Source organism: Musa acuminata, chromosome BXJ1-8 (genome assembly GCF_036884655.1).
Source record: "Musa acuminata AAA Group cultivar baxijiao chromosome BXJ1-8, Cavendish_Baxijiao_AAA, whole genome shotgun sequence".
Taxonomy (NCBI): domain Eukaryota; kingdom Viridiplantae; phylum Streptophyta; class Magnoliopsida; order Zingiberales; family Musaceae; genus Musa; species Musa acuminata.
This window is the reverse complement of record NC_088334.1, coordinates 4523025-4544584: the sequence shown is the minus strand read 5'-3', so window position 1 is coordinate 4544584 and position 21560 is coordinate 4523025. Positions and strand designations below refer to the sequence as shown.

Below are 21560 nucleotides of genomic sequence, written 5' to 3'. Positions count from 1 at the left end.
TGCAATACGAGGAGCCTAGAAAATCAAATGATACATTTGAATGGTTGTACTTAATTTGACAGTAGTAGTGTCATGCAAATGTGAAAAGAACATTGAAGATCTAAATATCCTATAGCGAGTCGTAAGTGAAACCATTTCTTGCTCTTGCATTATCTCGACTGATTTAAATTGCCTATAAGGGTATTAACCATTGAGAAAGTACATGTACAAATTAGTTGCTCACATATTTCTTCGCTACGATCGGTATATGGTGACATGAAAAGATGGAAAACATTCGAGAGTAAAGTAAATCATTATATTAGGACTTGCTATAAATTTCTCTTGCGTATACGACCATCAGTTCCATGATAAATGATTTGGCTCACTACATTAGGACTTCTCAAAATTTTCATGTCAACCTGTAAGAAGCATTATTCACTTGGTAATTATGACATTCGAGATGGTATATATTCTTCAATGTATGGTGTGCTGCCCACATGTTTGATAATGAGAAGCATTTTCTTCTGTGTAACAAATATGCCCTACATTTATTTCTTCCTACTTTGTTTACTTATGAGTTAAAATTTTTGGATCTCAGAAAGAGAAGGCTGCACAAGAAGAAACAGAGGATGTCGACCCCGATGTGGCGGCTATGATGGGATTTGGAGGTTTCCGGTCATCGAAGAAGTGATATATGAGCAATAGCTGCATGGGTCTTCCAATTTGATGCTCTTCAATGGCTTTAGCCCGCATAGCCGAGACTTTCCGGTGTTTGCTTAGATTATTAGAGCAATTCAGGAGATAGGCAGGCACAATGTTGCTGTGGGAACCTGGGTGGTGATGATGCTTGAGTTTATTGAAAAGCTTAATGGTGAAGAACAGAATGCTCATCTTGTTGGATTGAACTACCAAAAGCTAAAAGTAGTTTCTGTAAGTAATTCTCATACATCACTCAATCTGAGGACTAAACATGAAGAAAGAAACAAAATGTGTCTTGACTACTGTTCCTGTGGATCATAGATTTGATATGACATCCAATTGCATAATCTTGATTTAAATTTACATTCATTTTACTGTTCTTTAAAACATTTGTCAGCATATTAATCAGCAAGCAAAAAAGTTCAATTTCGGTGTGAAAAAACCAAAGGTTCTTCACATTGTTATGATGCTGCTATGAATTTGTGATGAGCCAATATTGTTATATTACCAAGAAAGAGAGGAGAAAGGATATGCATCAAAATTTTAGCTCCAACTGTGTCAAAAGCTGCCTGTTTACTGACTCTGAGCTTGCGCTACTTTAGGCACAAATGATCACGCTATGGCTTGATGTTTCTTCACTGGCAGTACAACAACTCCAAGGCGAACACAACAAGAGTCTTCTTTCAATCCATTATAATAGTGGTCATCATCGACACACTGCCGAATAAGTGTCTAAACCATTAGAAGGTAAAAGAAATCTCCACACTTTATATAATTCAAGACCATCTAAACAACATGGGTGAGCAGATATGAGAAACTCTCAGACGGCGTCAGTGTTGCCTTCGTTCAGAAGTGAAGCTTCCCTGCTAGATACCACGAATGCATCGCGAGGCTGCCGAATGCCGTGATGTTGGCAAGCGAAGACAAGCCATGGATCATACCGAATTTCTTGTTCATCGCAGCGAGTTGCGGGTTGGTCTTTGCGGCTTCCTTATTCTTTGCCCCTCCGACTTCCTGGCCAATGTTCAGGTCTCTCTCGATCTTGTGCCTCTTCTTCATCATCTGCTCCAATCCGAAGATGCAAAGAGTAAAAAAGATAATTAACTTTTTTTTATGAGCATCACAATTTCTGTAGTTATATAGTATTTTGCAAAGAAAGTTAGCCCTTACTAACTATAATGAGAAGATACAAGACTGTTTGCATCAGAACAAACAAAAAGTTAACCAATTAGCAAGAAATATTTGTTGTTTCTAGCATATATAGTCGACCGATTCGCAACACTAAATCCTTCATGAAATGCAGAGTAACTTTACATCCGACAAAATGAGACATCAATTACAAAATATTTTGGACTATGCCAAAATTCTCTGAGGAGGTGCAGAGTGATGTTTAAACTTGTCAAGTACTCTACTGATTCTTCACAAATAGTTTGCACTCTCGAAATACTTGAACATAAACCCAAATCCCAACTCGACTCCACATAAGTACGGACAAGATTCAGGTTTTTATGGATCACAACAAAATGATTGAATCACATACTATAAAAGAGACATGTTCTAATATAAGAAAGCATTTTTGCATGTATATCCACTATAAGTATGGGTCTTTACGTGTATTTTTACTAGTATACTATCCAACATATTTAGTATTCTACATATATGCCCCTAAGTTGACTTTTGCATGAATAGTCTTAAAAGAAATATTTGCTTATATCCCCCTCGAAAATTCATATTTCTTTATATTAACTCCCAGAAGATCTAGCCATTCATGGTCAACTCCATGGAGGTTTAATAGAATTAGGGAAGATACTGGGGGTTGTGCAAACTCATGAAACGATCAACATATGAATTTTTTGTCCTTTTGACCTCCTTCAAAATTTTGAAGGAAAAGAGACGAGGATACAATGGAACTTTTTCTCCTATATAAGAACTTGCTAAACAAACATAATATATAACCCAAGTGTTAGGACTCTAGCTAGGAGAGTCCTAATTGAGAGGGACATTTATGTAAAACCTACCTAAGCCGACCCCTATTAAAGAGGTGAAGAGGCCGGTTAGGGTTAGGAGGTTGTTTCTTAGAGAAGAATAAGGAGTTGTAAAGGAATAGGAGTCTTGAGTAGGAGTCCTATTAGGAGTTAGGGTTTAGAAGCCCTATAAATAGTCATGTATTCCTCCTCTTTTCATAAGCAATAGATGAATCTTTTCTACAGCCTTTGAGCAGCAACTTGGAGGGAGAAACCCCTATAGAGTTCCAAGGAAGGCCGATCCCCTAAAGAGATCAACCTTAAGTTTATAATCTGCAAAGGTTCTAACACCAAGCTGTAGAAATTTGCCAAATAAACTTGTACAAGTTCAAAGAATTACCTTTTCGAATCCAATCACAATTTTAACAGTTAGGACATTTTTAGCTAATAATACATTTTAAGGTGATCTAAGTAGTTAAAATAAGAAACCCATAACACGATGTCTTAAACTTACTCATGATCATCATATCACAAGAAGAGCTACATAAAAGGGATGAACCCAATTCATGAGACTTGCGTTGGTTCGGGAAGGATCAACGTATGCAGTCTTACCTCCTCTGTATGTAGAGGAGAATCAATGATAACATTGAGCTATACTAAGAGCAATATTACTGGTCAAAAGGAATAGCTGTTGTATCTTTTCTTACTACTATGATAAAGAACACAACAATTATGGATTTCTAATTGAGCCTATAGATTTCAAGATCTTGGATGAGTTGACTGAATCACCTCGATGGTCATTGGCGTGAAGACGAGGAGGTTGGAAAGGTCGAAGCCGAGCGCAGAGAGCAGAAACCCAAGCTGATACCTTTCGATGGATGAGGCTGACCTCCACGGATGGAGGTAGGCAAACGCTGCCACCGAAACCGCCGCGCACACGGACACCACCATGAAGTACGCCGGGAACATCTTGCGCTGGAGATTGCCGAATTGATGCCTCGGCAAATATCTGCAAGATTTCTACACTGATGCGAAATTCTAGCTATCACTAGCAAATGAACCTTTACCTCTATGCCTGAATCGATTCTAGTACGACGATAGCAACGATTACCAAAGTTGGGATGTTTGGGGGGGGAGAATAGGGATTACTTGAACATGATGATGCCGCCGATGAAGGTGACCCAGAGGGCGGCACCCCAGGCGGTGGCGAAGGCGAGGAGGTGGCACAGCTTGGCGGCGGAGACGGCGGCCGCGGGGGATTCCGGCCCCGATCCGAGGACGTCCGGCGCGAAGACGACGCCGACCGCGAGGAACGCCACCGCCGTGAGGAACCGGGTCGACCACGCCATCGGAGCGCCGGGCGAGAACGCGAGAGAGAGGGAGAGAAATCTAAGGTTGAGGTTTCGGTGGGCGAGCGCGTGGGTGGCTGAGGAAGAAGAAAACGACGACGACGGTAAGTGTCGCCCGGAGAAGTTCTCGACGAATCAATGGAGGCAGGCTGATGCATCCGAGAGGTAGGTGGGAACGTGTGAGGTTAATACCTTCTTTTCCAATCATACCCCTGTGATGCATGGGATTATGCCGTCTTGCTTCTGGAAATTGAGGGCATTATAGGTATTTTGATTCTCTCCTGGTCCAATGTATTAAAAGAATATAGAAAATAATGACCAACGGCAAGTAATCTTTTAGATGGTGTGCTGACAGTCACACTTGAATCTATTGGTGATTGTGCGATGTATCGTATATTGTAGCTTCGAGGAATATTTGTGGCACGATTGCCAATAATAATTCGACGAGGAACGTTTAACTATCAATTTTGACTTTTCAACACTCGCAGACGAGTTGTTGAGATTCGAGCTGATGGAAAGTTGTCATTGGGTGAATCATTATGTCATGCATGAATTTTTTAGATCGATTAATAATGTTCTAACAACGGCGACTCCCAACATGAGATGGATGGCAGCTATACAAGCAAAACAGAGCAGGGAAGCAGAACATATATGGTAAACGAAGAAGTCAAACCTCATTGACCAAAACATATATAGTAAACCTGCGGAGAGGAAACAGTCACGAGCTCAGCGTCCTTCGTTCATGATCAATCGTAAGTCGATGCTAGGAAACATATATGGATGCCATCAACTTTGTTTATCATCTCAGACACGGTGGGACAACTGCATCCATTCTTTGACGGCCAAATTCAACAGCGACAAGGATCAAATTGGAACAAAAATACGGAGCAGCACCAATTCCAAATATTAGTTTGCTGAAGTAGGCAAGTCTAATGAGGAAGGAACAGAGGACCCATTCATGAACCTTCGAATTCTTTGTGTCACCAAGAGATGTAGCAATTCGGCATGACAGTTCTATGATATATCACCATGAATCACAAGCTCGGACAGCGAGCACAAGATCATGCCATATGAAAAACGATGTGCTCTGTGAAACATGAATCCTGCTTTTCTAAATCCTGAGAGAAACAAATAAATGATTGGATGGAAGCAGAACACAACTGAAACCACTAATTCCTGTTTCTATGAGTACTTACTATGTGAAACAAATAAATATCTGGATGGAAGCAGCACGGCCTCGATCCTTCCAAACTCAAACCAGATGTTGACACTACAAGCATGGTTTCCATGGTCCAAAAAAGAAGAGTCGAGTCTAGGCCCAATGAGAAATCACAATGTGTCGTCCATCACGCAAACAACGACCAAGGACCACGGTTTAGCAAAAGTTTTTGAGTTTAGGCCAGATGGCACCAAAGGCTCACCCCTACTTAATGTATTGCGAAAGCCACTTGAAGCCATCACCATAGCCCATCTTACGCACAATACTGCACATGAAGACCTCAAGGGGACGGACATTGGAGTCGTTAAGATTCACATTGCCCTTGCCGGTTGTGAAGTTGTTCAGACCCAGATGGTAGCGCAACTCATCCTCCGATGCTGCATATGGGATGTCAATCTTGTTCCCCAAAATGAGGAATGGGACATTGGCAAGGGCATCATCAGACAAAAGTGCATCTAGTTCCTTCTTTGACTCTGCAAACCTCTCCTTGTCGTATGCGTCCACTAGGTATACCACCGCATCCACCTATTTAGACAGTAGCCATACCCAGCATATTAAAAGAGTAAAAGATCACATCTACTATACAGAGGGATACAATGTCACAAAATCTAGAAAGCATGCACTGACTAATTTAATCAAGATCATAAGAAGAAATGTAGCATGTAATCTATCAGTGAATAATAGCCCAAAGCTATATCAGTTTAGATAAACAATGAACGATTTCTTGGAAAGTTTACAAAATTTTTCACACTCTTATCACCAGTAAATATTTTGTATAACTGTCAAAAAGGAAGTTAGCTAGAGTTACTGACAAACACAACAGGGAACGAGGTCTGTAATAGTTCAGTAATTTAATAATGGCTGCAATGCCAACAATAGGGATGCAGTGGTGAGGTTCTATCCTACAGTTCCAGTTGGTGCGAGCCTCTCTCACTGAGCTGCCCTTTTTCTGTAGTATTAGCTACAATAGAAATGAAATGCAAGCAGCATGTTTAGTTGGCTTCAATAGATTGGCAAATTGATACACGACAACAAAATTTTGATGTTTTGGATTTGGGACATCAAGCGTAAATATATTTTTTCCTAGTGTCAGCAAAGTCGACCCAACCAAGTCCTGAGTGTTTAGTTCCTGTTAAATCAGTGGGTAAATGGTTACATCACAGGTTTAGAAAAAGAAAAAAAATATTAAAAAGACAAAATTGTCCTTTCATCTTTTGCTTTTTTGTCTTTCTTCTTTCTTCCTTCCTTTCTCCTCTTGCTCTTTTTTTCTCTCTTCTTGACATTCGCTCCTCCTTGAATGTCTTCCCTCATTCTTTTTCAGTAATACTGATCTAGATTGTTGTATCCCAAATGGATGTGCAAAGACAAAGCTAATGGGCATTGGTAAAGAGATGTTATGGATTAGCATTGTCGAAGAGAAATGAACGAGCAGTTTGGTCTAGTTTTCACCATTTTGTCTGAAGTACATAATCAACATGGTTTTTTTTTGGGTCACCGAACATGGTACAAGACTTTTCTGGTTACATTGTATGAGGGAATAGCCTTAGTTGGATTACTATGTTTGACCATGGTTCACTTGAGATCATTCATGAAGGTCACATATATGACATTCTTGAAGTCTATCTGCGATTAAGTAAACCTCCCATGATAATTTTATTTTATTTACAGCAACAATGAGCAATGGGCACAATGAGATGAGTTGCACAATCTGGATCCTGGCTTTCTGATGTCACCGACTGGGATGGTCCATTTCTGATAACACTATTTTAATACTCAAGATATACGTTCATAGACAATAAGGAAAGAGAATAACCAAAGAATGTAACAACCAATTATATGAAGTGCCACACCAAGTAGAACAGGTAGGAGACACCTATAAGAGGGTTGATTCGTTCAAAGTAAACTAAGTCCACAAGATACAACCCGTAATGAATGAAGAAGCCCTTTGATGATGATTCATGTATTCTCTAAACTGAAGGTGACTATTAGTGTGCAGAGCAGTACTAGAGTCCAAGTTTTATGGCATTCATCTTGGAATATGCTGATTATTCTTGCTTCCTGGCATTGATGAGCAGACCAGATCTGGAAGCCCTGCAAACCAGTGATATCCCAATAGCCCCAAAGATGGCTACTACAAGTCATATAATGACTCTGTAAATTAGATCCCAGCACTGGTTGTTGGAACATAGGCTGATGCCATCCATTGGATGGCATTTTCATGTTAATCAGCACTTAGGAGACTAATTGGGTATGTTAACTAGATTAATAAGGATTAACCACTTGGTTTTGGTTTTAAACTTGGTCTAATCTAATTGGAAAAGAGTCAATTGCCTATTAACTGAACACGGTTGCCAAACAATTTAAGGAGCTGAATACAAAAGATATGTGAAATTAGAACACAATCATAATCAAGAAGACCAATTCTAACAAGCAGGTCGCAGAAAAATAGCAGACCTTTGCGTAGTAATCCTTCCAGACACGTCGTGCGATCTGATGGCCCCCCAAATCAAAGGCCTTGAACTTGATCTTCCCGATGCTCAGCTCCTCCGATGTCGGATACTGAGTCGGCTGGTGCTGAACTAGTCTCTGCATTCAAACAAACATATCCAACAACCAAAATAAGCCAGACAGATGAAGCACCCAAAAGGAAACCCAACAAAGGAGAACAATAACGAGGGGGGACCTCCTCCTTGAGCATATGAAGCAGCGTGGTCTTTCCGGCATTGTCAAGCCCCAAGAACAAGATCTTGGCCTCCTTCTGCCACAGGCCCAAGGAAGCAAGGACCCCGTAGAACCAATCCACCAGGAACATCGCGGCGGGCGGGGGTCCGACGAGATGGACGACCGGATCGATCGAATCAACGAACGATCTCGCCGGAATCCGCCTGGAATCCCCTCGATGGGACGAAGCGAAACCCTACCTACAGCAATGAGGAAGAGGGAGAGAGGAAACAGCTTGGAATTGGAGGAACGAAGAAGGTCATTGTCGCACGGCAATTAAATGGCATATTTATAGCGGTCATTTGCGCAGTTGGGGTGTTTGGTGAGGGATCGACCCGTCCGCGCATCGTTTCGTTTCGCTGTATAAAACGGACAACACGACCAACAACACGAACTTTTTTTTTCTACGATCATTTTTATTTATCTTCTCTTATTTTTTATTTTTATTAAAAATTATAAAATTACGAATAACGATAATGGAAGTAGAGTCTGTTAGCAAAAAATATCGTTTAATCTTGGTCAGCTCGATATGGTCTAAACTCGTGTACTAAAAAATATTTGAGATGTCTCCAAGAAGAAAATATCATATTTCTGAAATGTATTCAAGATAGCTTTAAGGCGGATCCAAAATAGATCATAAAATCTAAAATCACAAACAATCATAATGGGAGAAGAGTCTCTTAGAAAAAAATTTTGTTTGTTGACGTCTTAGTCAGCCTAACGTGATCTATATGTAAAAATATTTTATATGCCTCCAAGAAGAAAATATCGTTCTACTAAGGTATATTTGAGATATCTCATTTAAGGTGGATCCAAGATGACTTCAAAGTGTTTCTAAGGTGGATAATGTCACACTCGTGAAGTACCATATACACTAAGACCAATGAAGAAAAGAAAGTTTGTGATGTTATTGTCATTAAAATAATAAAAAAAAGAGTTTAGAGTTACCTTCATTGTCATTAAAGTTTAAGATTATTTTCTTCGTATAAAAAAGCTTGTGATCGTCTTCTGTATCGTACTAAATGAGAATCGATCAATTCCCTAATCTAAATGATATAAAATGATGAGCTTTTATTTTTATCGGAGTTGAGCTTTTATCCAAATTTAATATATTATTATTATATTTTAAATCAGGATTTACGTCTGACATAAATATATTTTTATTTAGAATAAAACACAGAAGAAAAAAAAAAGATATTAAAAAGTGAAGCCGTCAATGCTATTAGCATTGTATTGATTCGGGTTCAACTAAAAGACCACAACAACACCAACGACAGCGAGAGAAAGAAAGAGAAGGCGATTCCCACAGGAGTCCTCCTGTTCTCGAAGCCTTTAATGGAACACAACAAGCTCTCCTCCTCGTTTGCCACCAACCCATGCACGCGTTCTTTTACCGGAACCACTTGAAGAGCAGTCCGCCATGGGCGGCAAAGAAGGGAGCGAGCACCAGAGACTCCACCGCCATGAGCTTTACCAAGATGTTGAGGGAGGGCCCCGACGTGTCCTTCAGCGGGTCCCCTATGGTGTCACCGACCACCGCGGCCTTGTGCGGGTCCGACCCCTTGGGACCCAGTGTCTTGGCGTGCTCGGAAACACCTGCCTGTCATCGAGCCCACGCATCAAACGCAAGAACAGATTGCAATGGGAGATTCAAGATCGATCTACCTCTATGTACTTCTTTGCGTTGTCCCATGCACCACCAGTGTTGGAAGCTGAGATAGCGACCTACATGGATGGGAACACCGTTGGGAATGCGACATGGCAGCTGCAACAGGCAAGAAGAAGAAGAAGAAGACGATCTTGGCACCATACCTGCACGCCGGAAACCAGCGCACCGGCGAGGACCCCGGCGAGAGTTTCCACCCCAAAGAACGTGCCGGCGATCAGGGGGGTGAGCATGACGAGAGCGCCCGGCGGGATCATCTTCCTCAGCGACGCGTCCGTGGAGATCTTGACGCAGGTCGCGTAGTCCGGCTTCGTGGTGCCTTCCATGAGGCCAGGAATGGTGTTGAATTGCCGCCGGACCTCCTCCACCATCTTCAGCGCCGCGCTGCCGACGCTCCTCATGGTCATGGCAGAGAACCAGTACGGAAGCATGGCTCCCACCATCAATCCGATGAAAACCTTGGGAGACAGCACGTTGACGAAGTCGATGCCTGCTCTGCTCACGAAGGCTCCAAACAAGGCAAGGGAGACCAGAGCTGCCGATCCAATAGCGAAACCCTGATGCGCAAACATCAGCGATGTCAAACAAAGGAAGAGCATCGGCACTCTGTTTCCTACTATTCCTGGTGTAAAAGAAGAACCTTGCCGATGGCAGCGGTGGTGTTGCCTGCAGAGTCCAAAGCATCAGTCCTTTCGCGGATCTTGCGACTCATTCCGGCCATCTCGGCGATCCCACCGGCGTTGTCGCTTATGGGTCCGTACGCATCGATGGAAAGGCCGGTGGCTATCGTACTAAGCATTCCCAGAGCTGCTACAGCAATCCCGTACATGGAAGCCAGGCTGAAGCTGACGTAAATGGCTATAGCTATGGCAAATATTGGAACGATGACTGATTTGTATCCGAGAGCCAGTCCAAAGATGACATTAGTGGCTGCACCCGTTCTACAGGAATCTGCAACAGCTTGAACTGGCCTGCAAAGGTTCGACGAGCTTTAGTGCGAAGCATGGTGTCATGGGTGATGGCCATGGTGAAATGCCTCCTCACCTGTAGGCGTTACTCGTGAAGTACTCGGTGACGTAGCCGATGATGAGCCCCGCCCATAACCCGACGGAAACACAGAAGAAGAGGTGCCTGTCATCATGTAAGAACAGTAGTGCACGGTTGAGCTCTCGAGCTCGGACAGACATAATGAGAATCCACAAAGAAGCTTACCAGTTCTTGACGATCTTGTCCTCTCCGAAGTTGAAGAGAGTGAATTTGGATGGCAGGGCAACAAAGCTGACGATGGCGATTCCCCCGGTCATGAGGACTGTGGAGATCACTAGTTGCCACTTCAAGGAAGGTTCGATCTGTTTGACGCTTTTGATCTCGAAGAAATCAGTGGCAACCAAGGTGGTGAACAAGCAAACGATGATCCCCATGGAACTTATCAACAGAGGATAAGACATGGCCGAGAAGTTATGGTCGATGCCAAACGAAGAGATCGAGCCCACGAACAACGCAGCACAGGAAGATTCAGCGTATGATCCGAACAAGTCCGAGCCCATTCCGGCGATATCTCCAACATTGTCTCCGACGTTGTCAGCGATCACCTGCACTTTTCGCAGAGAAACCGATCAAAACTGCACCAAATTTAGGCCGAGGAAGACATATTTGATGCATGATGTCGGTGTAGGAGATTACCGCCGGGTTGCGTGGGTCATCTTCAGGTATGTTTCTTTCGACTTTGCCGACGAGATCAGCACCGACGTCGGCGGCTTTGGTGTATATACCACCTCCAACTCTGCCAAAGAGCGCCATCGAGGAACCACCGAGGCCATAACCTGTGATGGACTCGTACAGACCTTCCCAATCATCTCCGTAGTATATCTTGAACAAATTGATGGATATGTACAGAACAAGTAGGCCATTGGCAGCAAGAAGGAAGCCCATGACAGCACCAGACCTGAAAGCCGCGATGAAAGCTCTTCCAACACCTTTTCTTGCTTCCACAGTTGTTCTGGCGTTAGCAAAGGTTGCAATCTTCATGCCAAGAAAACCAGAGAGAACGGAGGTGAGCGAGCCGAGCAGGAAAGCCAGCGTGCTGAAAGCAGCATTTGCCACGGCCGGCTTGCACATTCTGTCCTTGCTGTAGGTGCAAGGTTGGCTGTCTTTGCTGAAGCCTTTTACTGATCCAAGGAAGAGAAAGATGATCACACCAAAGATCACCATGAAAACTGCAAGATACTTGTACTCGGTGATGAGGAAAGATGTGGCCCCTGAAAGAACAGTGTCACTAGCTATATGTCAGAGACAATCTATGTACATATATGTGGTAGCAGTTTACTGCCAAAAGCTTCTGTGAAGATCTTAATCATGCGCAATGGAGAACCATAAATAAATCTTCTCTGATAATGAAAAGGAGAAAGAGATTTTTACTAAAAAGAGAGAAATCCAGCAGAGAATTCCCACAGATGTTGGAGATGTCGGCCGAATCATTCAAAAGCGAATTCAATTTTCACAAAAAAGGAGATACTTGCATTAAGCTTGAAGAGAAATCCAGAAATTACAAATAATCATCAAAGACAAGAAAAGGATTTGTTCTCAGCATTTGGACTTTTTACCTGCAGACTGGTGGAAGAAAAATATCAGCAAGCATTCTCTGCATAACCAGATGACCCTCCTATTGCTGATGAAATCAACATAAAGGATGGTGATGTGCCAAATCAAAGTATTCCAGATACTGTTCAAATTCTTATTTTAACTCTAACAAGAAAAAGAAATGATAGCACAAATATCTTTTGTTGCACTGATCTATCAAAAAGGTATGCACATATGTATCTTCAAAATGTGATTGTATGAGGCTAAATGGATCTATCACTGTAGTTCGAGCTATGTTGTTGAGATTCAGCAGATTGATGTCATCGTAACACATAGTATCAGAGCAGAGATAAACTGAAGAAGATAACAAAAAGGGAAGCTTTTTTTCCTCCTCAGAATCAGAAAAACAATTTTATGATTATGCAATACAAATATTTAATGATGCTAAATACAGATGAGAAACGGCAAACGATGAGAGGGAGTACTAAATGGTAAAGGATCCAGAAGAACAGAAAGATTAAGAGGAACAGAAAGCTCAAGAAGAACAGAAAGATTAAGAGGAAGAGAAAGACTAAGTTCGTAGACATCCGTAGAAGGCCAAATCAATCAAATTGAGCACCATAATCTTCGCATGATCAACCATTCCACGCAATATCAGACTAAAAACAATCAGAGTTCAGAGTGATCACCAGAAAAGCGAGCTTAATCTATACATGTAGATAGAGAACCACAGAAAAATCACAACTTGCAGTCGAAAACGGAAGCTTTTTTGAAGGAAAGGGCACCAAAGAGAAGAGGAAGCACACCCACCAATGGAGATGGCGCTCTGGATCTCCGCGCACTTGATGACGGAGGCCGGGCCATCGACGCCCTCCTCCTCGTCCTCCTCCGGCTCCCCCCCCACGAGGTTCTCGGGCCGCCCGTTCTTCTCCACCGGCCCGCTCGAGAGCCTGATTCGGGACACCAGGATCCACTGCAGCACCGCGAAGCCGATGCCGATCACCGCCGCGAGGGGTATCAGCACCTCCGTCAAGGCGTCTCCCAGCTTCGCCATCTTCCCTTTCCCCGACGACGACGACGACGAACACCAGAGATGGGAGGCAGAGGCTGACCGGCTGAGGGCTATTTAAAGGCGGTTTCCCGTAGAGCCCCACTCACCGCGTGCGGGTTTGGGAGGGAAAGAGAAGCCAAGTGGCTTCCAATTTTACTATTTGACTTAGAAATAATAAATATCTTTGTATTTTCCTTTCATTACTATAGAAATAAGAAATTTGGATTATTTATAGATTTGTATGTATGTATTATTATTATTATTCTTAAAAATAAGTGAAATATTTGGCCTAATAATAAGCTTTTATAAATCACTTTTATAGGGGCACAAATATGAGACCTGTAAATTACGTAGAAATACAATAATCATAAGAATACTCTGATAAAAATAATAGAAAAAGCAAATTATTTCTAGATTTATATTAAAATACTATAAAGATTTGATGATATAAAGTTGTGAGGGAGATATGTGAATATTCATTCTTACCACTAAGATAATGAATGTTAGGGGTCTTCCAATTCTCATCTCCTACTTTAAATCCCAACATAGACATTGTAATGAAGAAAATAAAGATTAGAATGTGCTAATGCTATCTCGACGATATAGGAAGTGACATCATTCCTAAGGCAAAGAAAAGAGAGGTAAAGTTCACTTCATTTAGGTATCAATAAGCGAGTAAAATTACGACAACACATGATAAAAGTTTAGGTGCTTATTCCTGAAGAAAGATAAATAAAACAAGAGATAAGAATCTTTTGCTCTGAGCCTTTTGTGCACATTCCATACATTTGGTTTCATCGGTGAAGAACGAGAAAGAAGATGATAGATAGATAGATAGTATGTGAGAATGAGATTATGATTATAAACTTTGCAAGAAGAGTGAAGGAAAGAATTTTGCAAGTCAAATTATGATTATAAATTTACAACTTTATAAATGTATTATATTTTTACATTTTTAGGATTACTAATAATATGATCTAATTTTTTTTCTTAGTACTTGATGAGTTAGGTATAGATTGTTGAGAAGATTCGAATTCAACGGAGATCTAATTCCACACTTCATCACAAGAAGAGGTGTTGAGAAGATGATAAATTCGATAGATGACTCCGTAAAAATTTACATTCTTTCATAAGTTCAAAGTAGTGAGGATTTATGCGGTTTAGAAATTATGAGAGCTACAATTTCTTCGAGAGTCTCAAGTATGCACTTGAGAGCCTCTTTTAATCTACCGGGATAACTGTTAAATCAAGGTAGAGATTAATGTTGGGAACTATTATATTACTTAATTCGGTCATTATTGGATCATGTGTCAAAACATCATGCATTGCTACTAAGAAGTAGTGACTCATATTATGTCGATGTCACCAATTGCCATTTTAGCATACTAGACCACCCCATAGTGTCTAGTCATTGTTCTCATAGGCCATAGGCCTAACTAACACATCGATCAAATAAGTGTAATGTGTAACCAAAATACTTACGTAAACTTCTTATATCATTTGTCTTCATTGTGTTTTGGTACTTGAAAATGGTAGGGAGGTGATATCTTATTTGATAGGCTACCGATCATGTTTCGTTATGTAACTATATATGTTGACTATAGATAATGACCCGATTGACACGTTGATTGTGTTGGTGAACAAATATACTGTGGTTGATGAGTCAGCACGGCTTGATCCACGGATCGATGTCGGGAGCCTTCTGTCAACTGAGCTGGATGACGAGGTGGTCGTGCCCTCGAGAAGGGGTGCTTTATGTTTCAAACTTCTCATGTCATTTGTCTCTATCATCATGTTTTGACACTTTAAAAGGGTCGAGAGACGATGTCTTATTCAATAGGTTGTCGATCATGTCTCTCGTTATACAACTATATACATTGGCTACTTACCAAAAAAAAAAAAAAAACTATATACATTGGCTACGGGTTGTGGCACATTGATCGAATGGGTGTGATGTAACATGAGAATGCTTGTGTGTCAAACTTCTCATATCATTTATGTCTTCTACGACAGACTACTAATTATGTGTCTCATTGTGTAACTATATACGTTGGTCATAGGTTGATTAGTGGTTGCTCTAAGACCGAATATAATTGAATCATCTTCGAGCAACATTTCATTTGCTTTCATTCGGTAAGATTTGGACACTATTTTATGATAGAGTTAGTTGCATTACAAGGAAATTTAGTCAAACCATCATAGTAGGATGCTCGATGACCAGATTCGATTGTATCATCATAATCATAATATGATATCTCATGATCAGATTTGATTGCCTAGTGGTAGTAGGATGTTTCATGACTTAATTGTGCAATTTAGTGGAAGAGATGAGATTTAATTGTGAAAATTCAAGAGATATACAAAACATTAGTGATCTAAACAAGAATAAACAAAGCTGCAATCATCATGATCTTACCATAATGTTCACATCTACCTTAAATATTAGGCAGGGAATTAAACCAAAGCTTACAATGTAAGCATGATGGCTGCTGGTACATAACAGATGCATCTACTTTAATAAAGACACTCAACACTTGTTAAAACACAAGTATATATTAACAGATGCATCAACTTTAATAAAGATACCTTTGTAAGCTAACACTTGTTGAACATTATGATCATATTGGCTTAGGAGATAAGCATGTTGAGTTTGAAGAAATCATGACCTGTGAATAAAGATGGCCAAGTTGATGCCTATCATCTCTTTTGTGCTTTCATGCATGGCTCCCATCACAATAACAAATGTGATATTTGCTTTTCATTGTATTCCAATCAAAGGGCACTCAAAGAAATTATATTCCTATCTGAATATTCTGAGGATTTAGAATCCATGAGCTAAACAACTCTTCATGATAGTCTTCATATAAATGCCAGCATAGCCAATTCTAGTCCTGGTTTCAAAATGCTAGTTTGTCGTGGAATGATAAGGTGTAATACATGAATTTGATGAAGAGGCATCTCCTTTGAAGTCCCAGTTTATACCAGGAATCCAATGAGTGGTTTCGTATACAAGCATATCACTACACCTTCTTTATTGTAGTGAAAAGGAACTCCAACATTGTTCTGGCTCTTGTTTACTCCTTTGGTGCTCCCTTTACATTCTTCTTTCGTTCCTTCTTTAATCTTGGTACATATATTATATGAAAGTTTCTGTGAGATTATCTTCAGTGGCATCAATCATCTGCCAAACTGATGTCAAGTGTGGCAATATTACTGCCCCAAATGTAGTGTGCTTTGCCATCAAATGGTAGTGCTCCTTTGCATATAGTTCCCACCCACCTGGGGCATCACAATCTTTCTTAATTCTGTAGTGACACAAGAGACACTGATCATTAATCCTATTCCAGTAACTCCATGATGTCCTGCTATTTCTTTTATTCTCTTTTTCTCCCCAGCGAGTGTAGTTTCAGTTGCCAGAATGATTCCACTTCATTTGAGATCAATGCAAATGGCTGAGAGCTTCTTTCTCTCTTCTTTTCTCTGCCACTTTCTTGGGTGCATCTGATTCCATGCATTGGAGTAACATGCTCACTTTGTTCCCAGATGAAACATGGTCAAGCACACACACAGCCTCCTTGATTTGAAAAGCATGGTTTAGAGGACGAGATAAACCATTCACCTGGCCGATCAGCTGACAATATATAGTAGTGTGTGTCATTTGGTCACTTTGGCAGGAAATGTTCAGCAGCATGCAAAGTTTGATCATGTTTGCTGACATAAATGCAGACAGACTCCAGCCATCTCTCTCCATGGTAAGATCTACTTGAGGTGATGACAAAGAATACAACCCTGGAAGCAATATATCAGAGCAGTTTGAGAAGCAATCCACCATGAGCTGAAAAGAAGAGGGCGAACATTAGTGACTCAACAGCCATCAGCTTGCTCAAGACGCTGAGAGATGGTCCAGATGTGTCCTTAAGAGGAATGCCAACAGTGGCACTGATCACAGCGGCTTTGTGAAGATCCCCTTTGGCCCTGGTGACCTGGCATGTTCACAAGCACCAGCCTGCACAGAGACTACCCATAAGATTGAGTTTGACATGAGTGTCTTGGATTCAACAACTGATGGTTAATTACCCATCAGATAGATACATATATACTAACTGCATTAGAAGATAACAAGATAGATGGACTCCATTAAACTTGATCTCTAAAATCCAATATTATTATCATTATGTCTTTGATGTGTTCTCAAAGCCATGAAAGGGGGCGATAGATTTAACAAAAGATTAACACCATACCACTATGACGAATCAGATGGACTTTGTGGATCACAGTTTGCTAAAGAGCATTTTCATTTTGAACTTAACTTACCTCCATGTATTTCTTTGCATTATCCTAACTAAGCCCCACCTGCGTTCGAAGATGAGATAGCAACCTACAGAGAGATCGAATCGAATATCTACGAGTTCAACAGAAGATATATGAAGAGTAGGACACTTGACAATGGCTAATTAAGACAGTTGAAGCAAAAAAGCTCTAACGATATAGGTATAGTGTACCTGCACAGCAGAAACCAGTGAGCCAGCAAGAAGAACAAGTGTGCACCCCAAAGAAGTTCCCAACAACCAGAGGAGTGAGAATAACAAGAGCATCAGTTGGAATCATCTTCTTCAATGAGGCATCTGTGGACATCTTGTCATCTTGACACAGGAGGTTGCATACTCTGGCTTTGTCCTTCCATCTCTGAGTCCAGGATTTGTATTAAAGTGCCTTTGAACTTCCTCGACCGTCTTCAAGGCCGCTTTACCAACACCTGTCATAGCCATGGTAGAAAAGCAATAAGGCAGACAGCATAGCTTCACAATTAATCCAATAAAGACTTTTGGACTTGACACATTAACAGCCATGATTCTGGCCCTGCTTATGAATGCACCAAATAAAGCAACAGAGAGGAGAGCTGCTGATCCAATAACAAGAAAATCCCCATCACAGACATTAGTGTGTCATATTGCACAAGTCGAGATGAATGATCAAAAACACCCATGTTAACTAAATTAAGTGCACAGGAAACCCAACAAGAAGGTTGGAGAAGGGAAAAAGTATGACCATACTTCATTGTTTAAATGGAATTAGATACAGATGTACCTTAACAATCGGAAAGATATGCTGCAAGAAGAGCAAGGAATAAGGCAGTACAGCTAAACACTTGCCAATAACAGTGTGTTTTTCAAGAATAACACAAGAGTATTATCTGAGTCAAATATACTTAGACACCACCTCCACAAGATTTCAGACCCAGAATCTCTTCAAGATGGAAATGAAAACCAATGATGAGGAAGATCCATGTTGGCTCCCTAATGATGTACCCAAGTACCTCAAATGATGAACTTATAAAAGGCATAATCACAAATAATCAAGCACTCATAGTTCTCCTCTTCTGTTTTTGACCATGTTGCTGCTACCCATTCTTGCATCTAAAGCATCCGTTATCTCACAGAGTTTGCAGACCATTCCAGCCATCTCAGCAATTCCAGCAGCATTATCACTTGCCAGATAAGTGGCTATAGTGCCAAGCATTCCTGAGGCAGCAAGAGCAATACCATACATACCAGCCAAGCTGGAGCTTAAGATAGATAGTTATTCCGACAGCAAATATGGGAATGATCACAGGTTTTATCCCAAAACGAATCTAAATATAACATTAGTTGCCACACATGTTCTACAAGACTTTGCAACATCTTGCACAGGACTGCAAGATTCAACAAATTTTAGAAGTCAAGCATCATAGTGCTAATGAACATGCCTTCTGCAGTCAAAATGAGGGGAAGAAAACTATCTATTTGAGATGGATACAGGAGAAGAGTTGAAATGATAAGTTGCCACTTTAGTGAAGGTTGAACATCAGGCACAGTTTTAACATCAGAAGATTCAGCAGCAAGGAGGGTGGGCACCATAACAACAATACCCAGTGAGTTCATAAGGAGAGGATACAACATTGCTGATATATCATGATTGATACCAAAGGGAAGATACTCAGGCAATAGATAATGCTGCACAAGAGGATTCAGCATAAGATGCAAAAAGATCAGAACCCACTACAGCAGTATCTACCTCAGTATCGCTGACATGTGATTATTTGCATGATTTCAGAAAATTCACATTAATATAAGGATGACAACCATACGAAAGTTGACATGAGCGACTAGGATAAATAAAGGTCTCTTTTAAAACAAATTACCACAGGGTTTCTTGGCAAACTGCAAGTATATTCCTTTCTGCTTTTCCAACAAGAAAAGCACCAACATCTGCTGCTTTTGTATATATACCTCCTCCAACTCTTCCAAAAAGTGGCATTAAAGAACCATCAAAATCATAGCCTGTCATTGACTCATAGAGGCCTTCCCAATCATCTCCACAGTTTAGGCCAACTAGAATGATAGAAATGTAGAGAACAAACAGACCATTGGAAGCTTTAAGAAAACCCATCACAGCACCAGACCTAAAAGCTGTAACAATAGCCATTCCAACACCTTTTCTGGCTTCCAAAGTTGTCCTAGCATTAGCCAAAGTCGCAAACTTCATTCCAAGAAAACCAGAATAAAAAGAAGTGCTCCGATCAGGAAGGATACTGTACCGAAAACAGCATTTGACAAGGCTAGCTTGCAAAATTTTCCTTCACTGTCTTTATTGAAGCCTTCAACTGATCCAAGGAAGAGAACGATACCAACACCACAAAACACCATGAAAATACCAAGATACTTGTACTTGGTAAACAGAAAAGATGTTGCCCCTGATAGTAAAAGTTTGCCCAGTAAAATCATATATTTACTGAAGATAATCCTTACAAATCTTACAATGAAAGAACAAACGAAAAAGAAAATGTAGCACGATGGGCAATAAGGAGTGAGTGCGAAGACTATTATGCAACAAAGAGAAGCACATTAACAAGAGTAGCAAAAAATCTGATCCATAGAACACAACGTAATTTTCCTTGTGCATTTAAAGCAAGGCATATTCACACTTGGATTCTCTACTTCACACTACAACGGCTCCACCATGTGATCTATGGCCATCATGCTTCAAACTGGATTGGCAATTTCAAGATCAAAACCAAGGCCTTAAATGGAAGAAGTTCTTTCTCAATAGAGAAATGTTGAATCCCTCTTATTTTCACAATTCAATCCAATATATAAGCAACCTGATAACCACGATAGAATGAGTTTCTAAGTCGTGGTGCAATATACTTCAGACCAAATTACTATTATCACTCATATAACCCATGACACGAAATGGCATGCTCAGGTTACTTGTAGAAGAACATCTGAGCTTATAAGGTGTAGAACAGGTGAGTCATAATGATTACTAATAACAGTTACTAACATCGTAATCTCGGATGCCAATGTTACTAATAACAGGTTCGTCTAATCTTACATTCCAATGCGGAACTAATCGGGGCATCACATCTAGTATTACTAAAAGCCAAGCCAAGAACTAATCGGATGTTGATGAACTAATGCGCCGTGGCTGATGAGTCAGCACAGCCTGGTCCACGGGTCGATGTCGGGAGTCTTCGGTCGGCTGAGCTGGTTGCAAAGGTCGATCACGCCCTTAAGACGGGGTGCTAGCGCCAGAATGTTGGTTGGCGTCCCTCGGTCGGGATGGCCGCACCTCGGGGGTGTCCGCTCTCTTGGATGGAAAGCCCTGAGCATCGATCGGGAAGTCAGATCTGTTCGGAGGAAGACGCCTCTCGATCGGGATGGTGGCACCTGAAGGGGGGTGGCCGCTCTCCTGCACGAAAGGCCCTCCTTCTAGCGTCAAAAATGTTGATGAACTGATACGCCGTGGCTGATGAGTCAGCACGACCTGGTCCACAGGTCGATGTCGGGAGTCTTCGGTCGGCTGAGCTGGTTGCCGAGGTCGATCACGCTCTCAAGACGGGGTGCTGGCGTCGGAATGTTGGTTGGCATCCTTCAGTCGGGACGGTCGTGCCTCGGGGGTGTCCGCTCTCTTGGACGGAAAGCCCTGAGCGTCGGTCGGGACGTCGGATCCGTCCGGAGGAAGACGCCTCTCGATCGGGATAGTGGCGCCTCGAGGGGGTTGGCCGCTCTCCTACATGAAAGACCCTCGTCAGATGGTTCCCAACTTTGGCCCCTCAACGAATAAGTTAGTGTTTTGTTCTCTGTTTTTACCTCTCCCTTGGCCGGATGCCGGCCAAAGGCCTACTATACGAGGGTCGGTCGTACGCAGGTTTGGCGTGGCGACCGATCCTCGAGGGGCGAGATGGTACCTTTGTGCGGTCGCCATCCTGGGATGCGCAGAACGGTGCCGTCTTGAGCTTTTCAGGATGGGACGTACCGAGGACGCCTTATACGGATTCTGGCTAGGCGCG

At 41.5% G+C, this 21560-nt stretch overlaps 3 protein-coding genes and 1 pseudogene across 3 annotated transcripts; all 4 read right to left on the bottom strand.

Annotated features, from left to right (window-relative positions):
• Positions 1-1341: 1341 nt before the first annotated feature.
• On the bottom strand, positions 1342-4151 carry LOC135587152 (uncharacterized). The gene is made up of 3 exons (XM_065078205.1): positions 3792-4151; positions 3432-3651; positions 1342-1740 (listed from the first exon to the last, which is right to left on the bottom strand). Exons 1-3 carry the CDS (start codon positions 3989-3991, stop codon positions 1525-1527), a joined length of 636 nt encoding a protein of 211 aa, XP_064934277.1. The 5' UTR covers positions 3992-4151; the 3' UTR covers positions 1342-1524.
• Positions 4152-5191: 1040 nt separating this feature from the next.
• LOC135587151 (GTP-binding protein SAR1A-like) lies at positions 5192-8162 on the bottom strand. Its single transcript, XM_065078204.1, has 3 exons — positions 7894-8162; positions 7665-7796; positions 5192-5735 (listed from the first exon to the last, which is right to left on the bottom strand). The coding sequence occupies exons 1-3, from the start codon at positions 8020-8022 to the stop codon at positions 5415-5417; spliced, it is 582 nt and encodes a 193-aa protein (XP_064934276.1). The 5' UTR covers positions 8023-8162; the 3' UTR covers positions 5192-5414.
• Positions 8163-9128: 966 nt separating this feature from the next.
• On the bottom strand, positions 9129-13278 carry LOC103993690 (pyrophosphate-energized vacuolar membrane proton pump 1). Its single transcript, XM_009413848.3, has 8 exons — positions 12988-13278; positions 11281-11855; positions 10810-11189; positions 10642-10728; positions 10238-10568; positions 9744-10154; positions 9597-9656; positions 9129-9531 (listed from the first exon to the last, which is right to left on the bottom strand). The coding sequence occupies exons 1-8, from the start codon at positions 13229-13231 to the stop codon at positions 9322-9324; spliced, it is 2298 nt and encodes a 765-aa protein (XP_009412123.2). The 5' UTR covers positions 13232-13278; the 3' UTR covers positions 9129-9321.
• A 2308-nt stretch (positions 13279-15586) lies between these two features.
• Positions 15587-19555, bottom strand: LOC135588918 (pyrophosphate-energized vacuolar membrane proton pump-like; annotated as a pseudogene).
• Between the last annotated feature and the right edge of the window lie 2005 nt (positions 19556-21560).

Bases quoted from the DNA above. Each gene is read 5' to 3' on its own strand.
- LOC135587151 (XM_065078204.1), bottom strand. From the start codon at position 8,022: ATGTTCCTGGTGGATTGGTTCTACGGGGTCCTTGCTTCCTTGGGCCTG. The intron at 7,797-7,893 runs GTCCCCCCTCGT...GTTTGAATGCAG, and splicing joins TTCATATGCTCAAGGAGGAG to AGACTAGTTCAGCACCAGCC. The intron at 5,736-7,664 runs GTCTGCTATTTT...CTGTCTAAATAG, and splicing joins GGAAGGATTACTACGCAAAG to GTGGATGCGGTGGTATACCT.
- LOC103993690 (XM_009413848.3), bottom strand. From the start codon at position 13,231: ATGGCGAAGCTGGGAGACGCCTTGACGGAGGTGCTGATACCCCTCGCG. The intron at 10,569-10,641 runs GTGAGGAGGCAT...GAACCTTTGCAG, and splicing joins TTCACGAGTAACGCCTACAG to GCCAGTTCAAGCTGTTGCAG. The intron at 10,155-10,237 runs GTTCTTCTTTTA...TTTGCGCATCAG, and splicing joins CCACCGCTGCCATCGGCAAG to GGTTTCGCTATTGGATCGGC.
- LOC135587152 (XM_065078205.1), bottom strand. From the start codon at position 3,991: ATGGCGTGGTCGACCCGGTTCCTCACGGCGGTGGCGTTCCTCGCGGTC. The intron at 3,652-3,791 runs GTAATCCCTATT...GAAATCTTGCAG, and splicing joins GGCGGCATCATCATGTTCAA to ATATTTGCCGAGGCATCAAT. The intron at 1,741-3,431 runs GTGATTCAGTCA...GGATTGGAGCAG, and splicing joins TCACGCCAATGACCATCGAG to ATGATGAAGAAGAGGCACAA.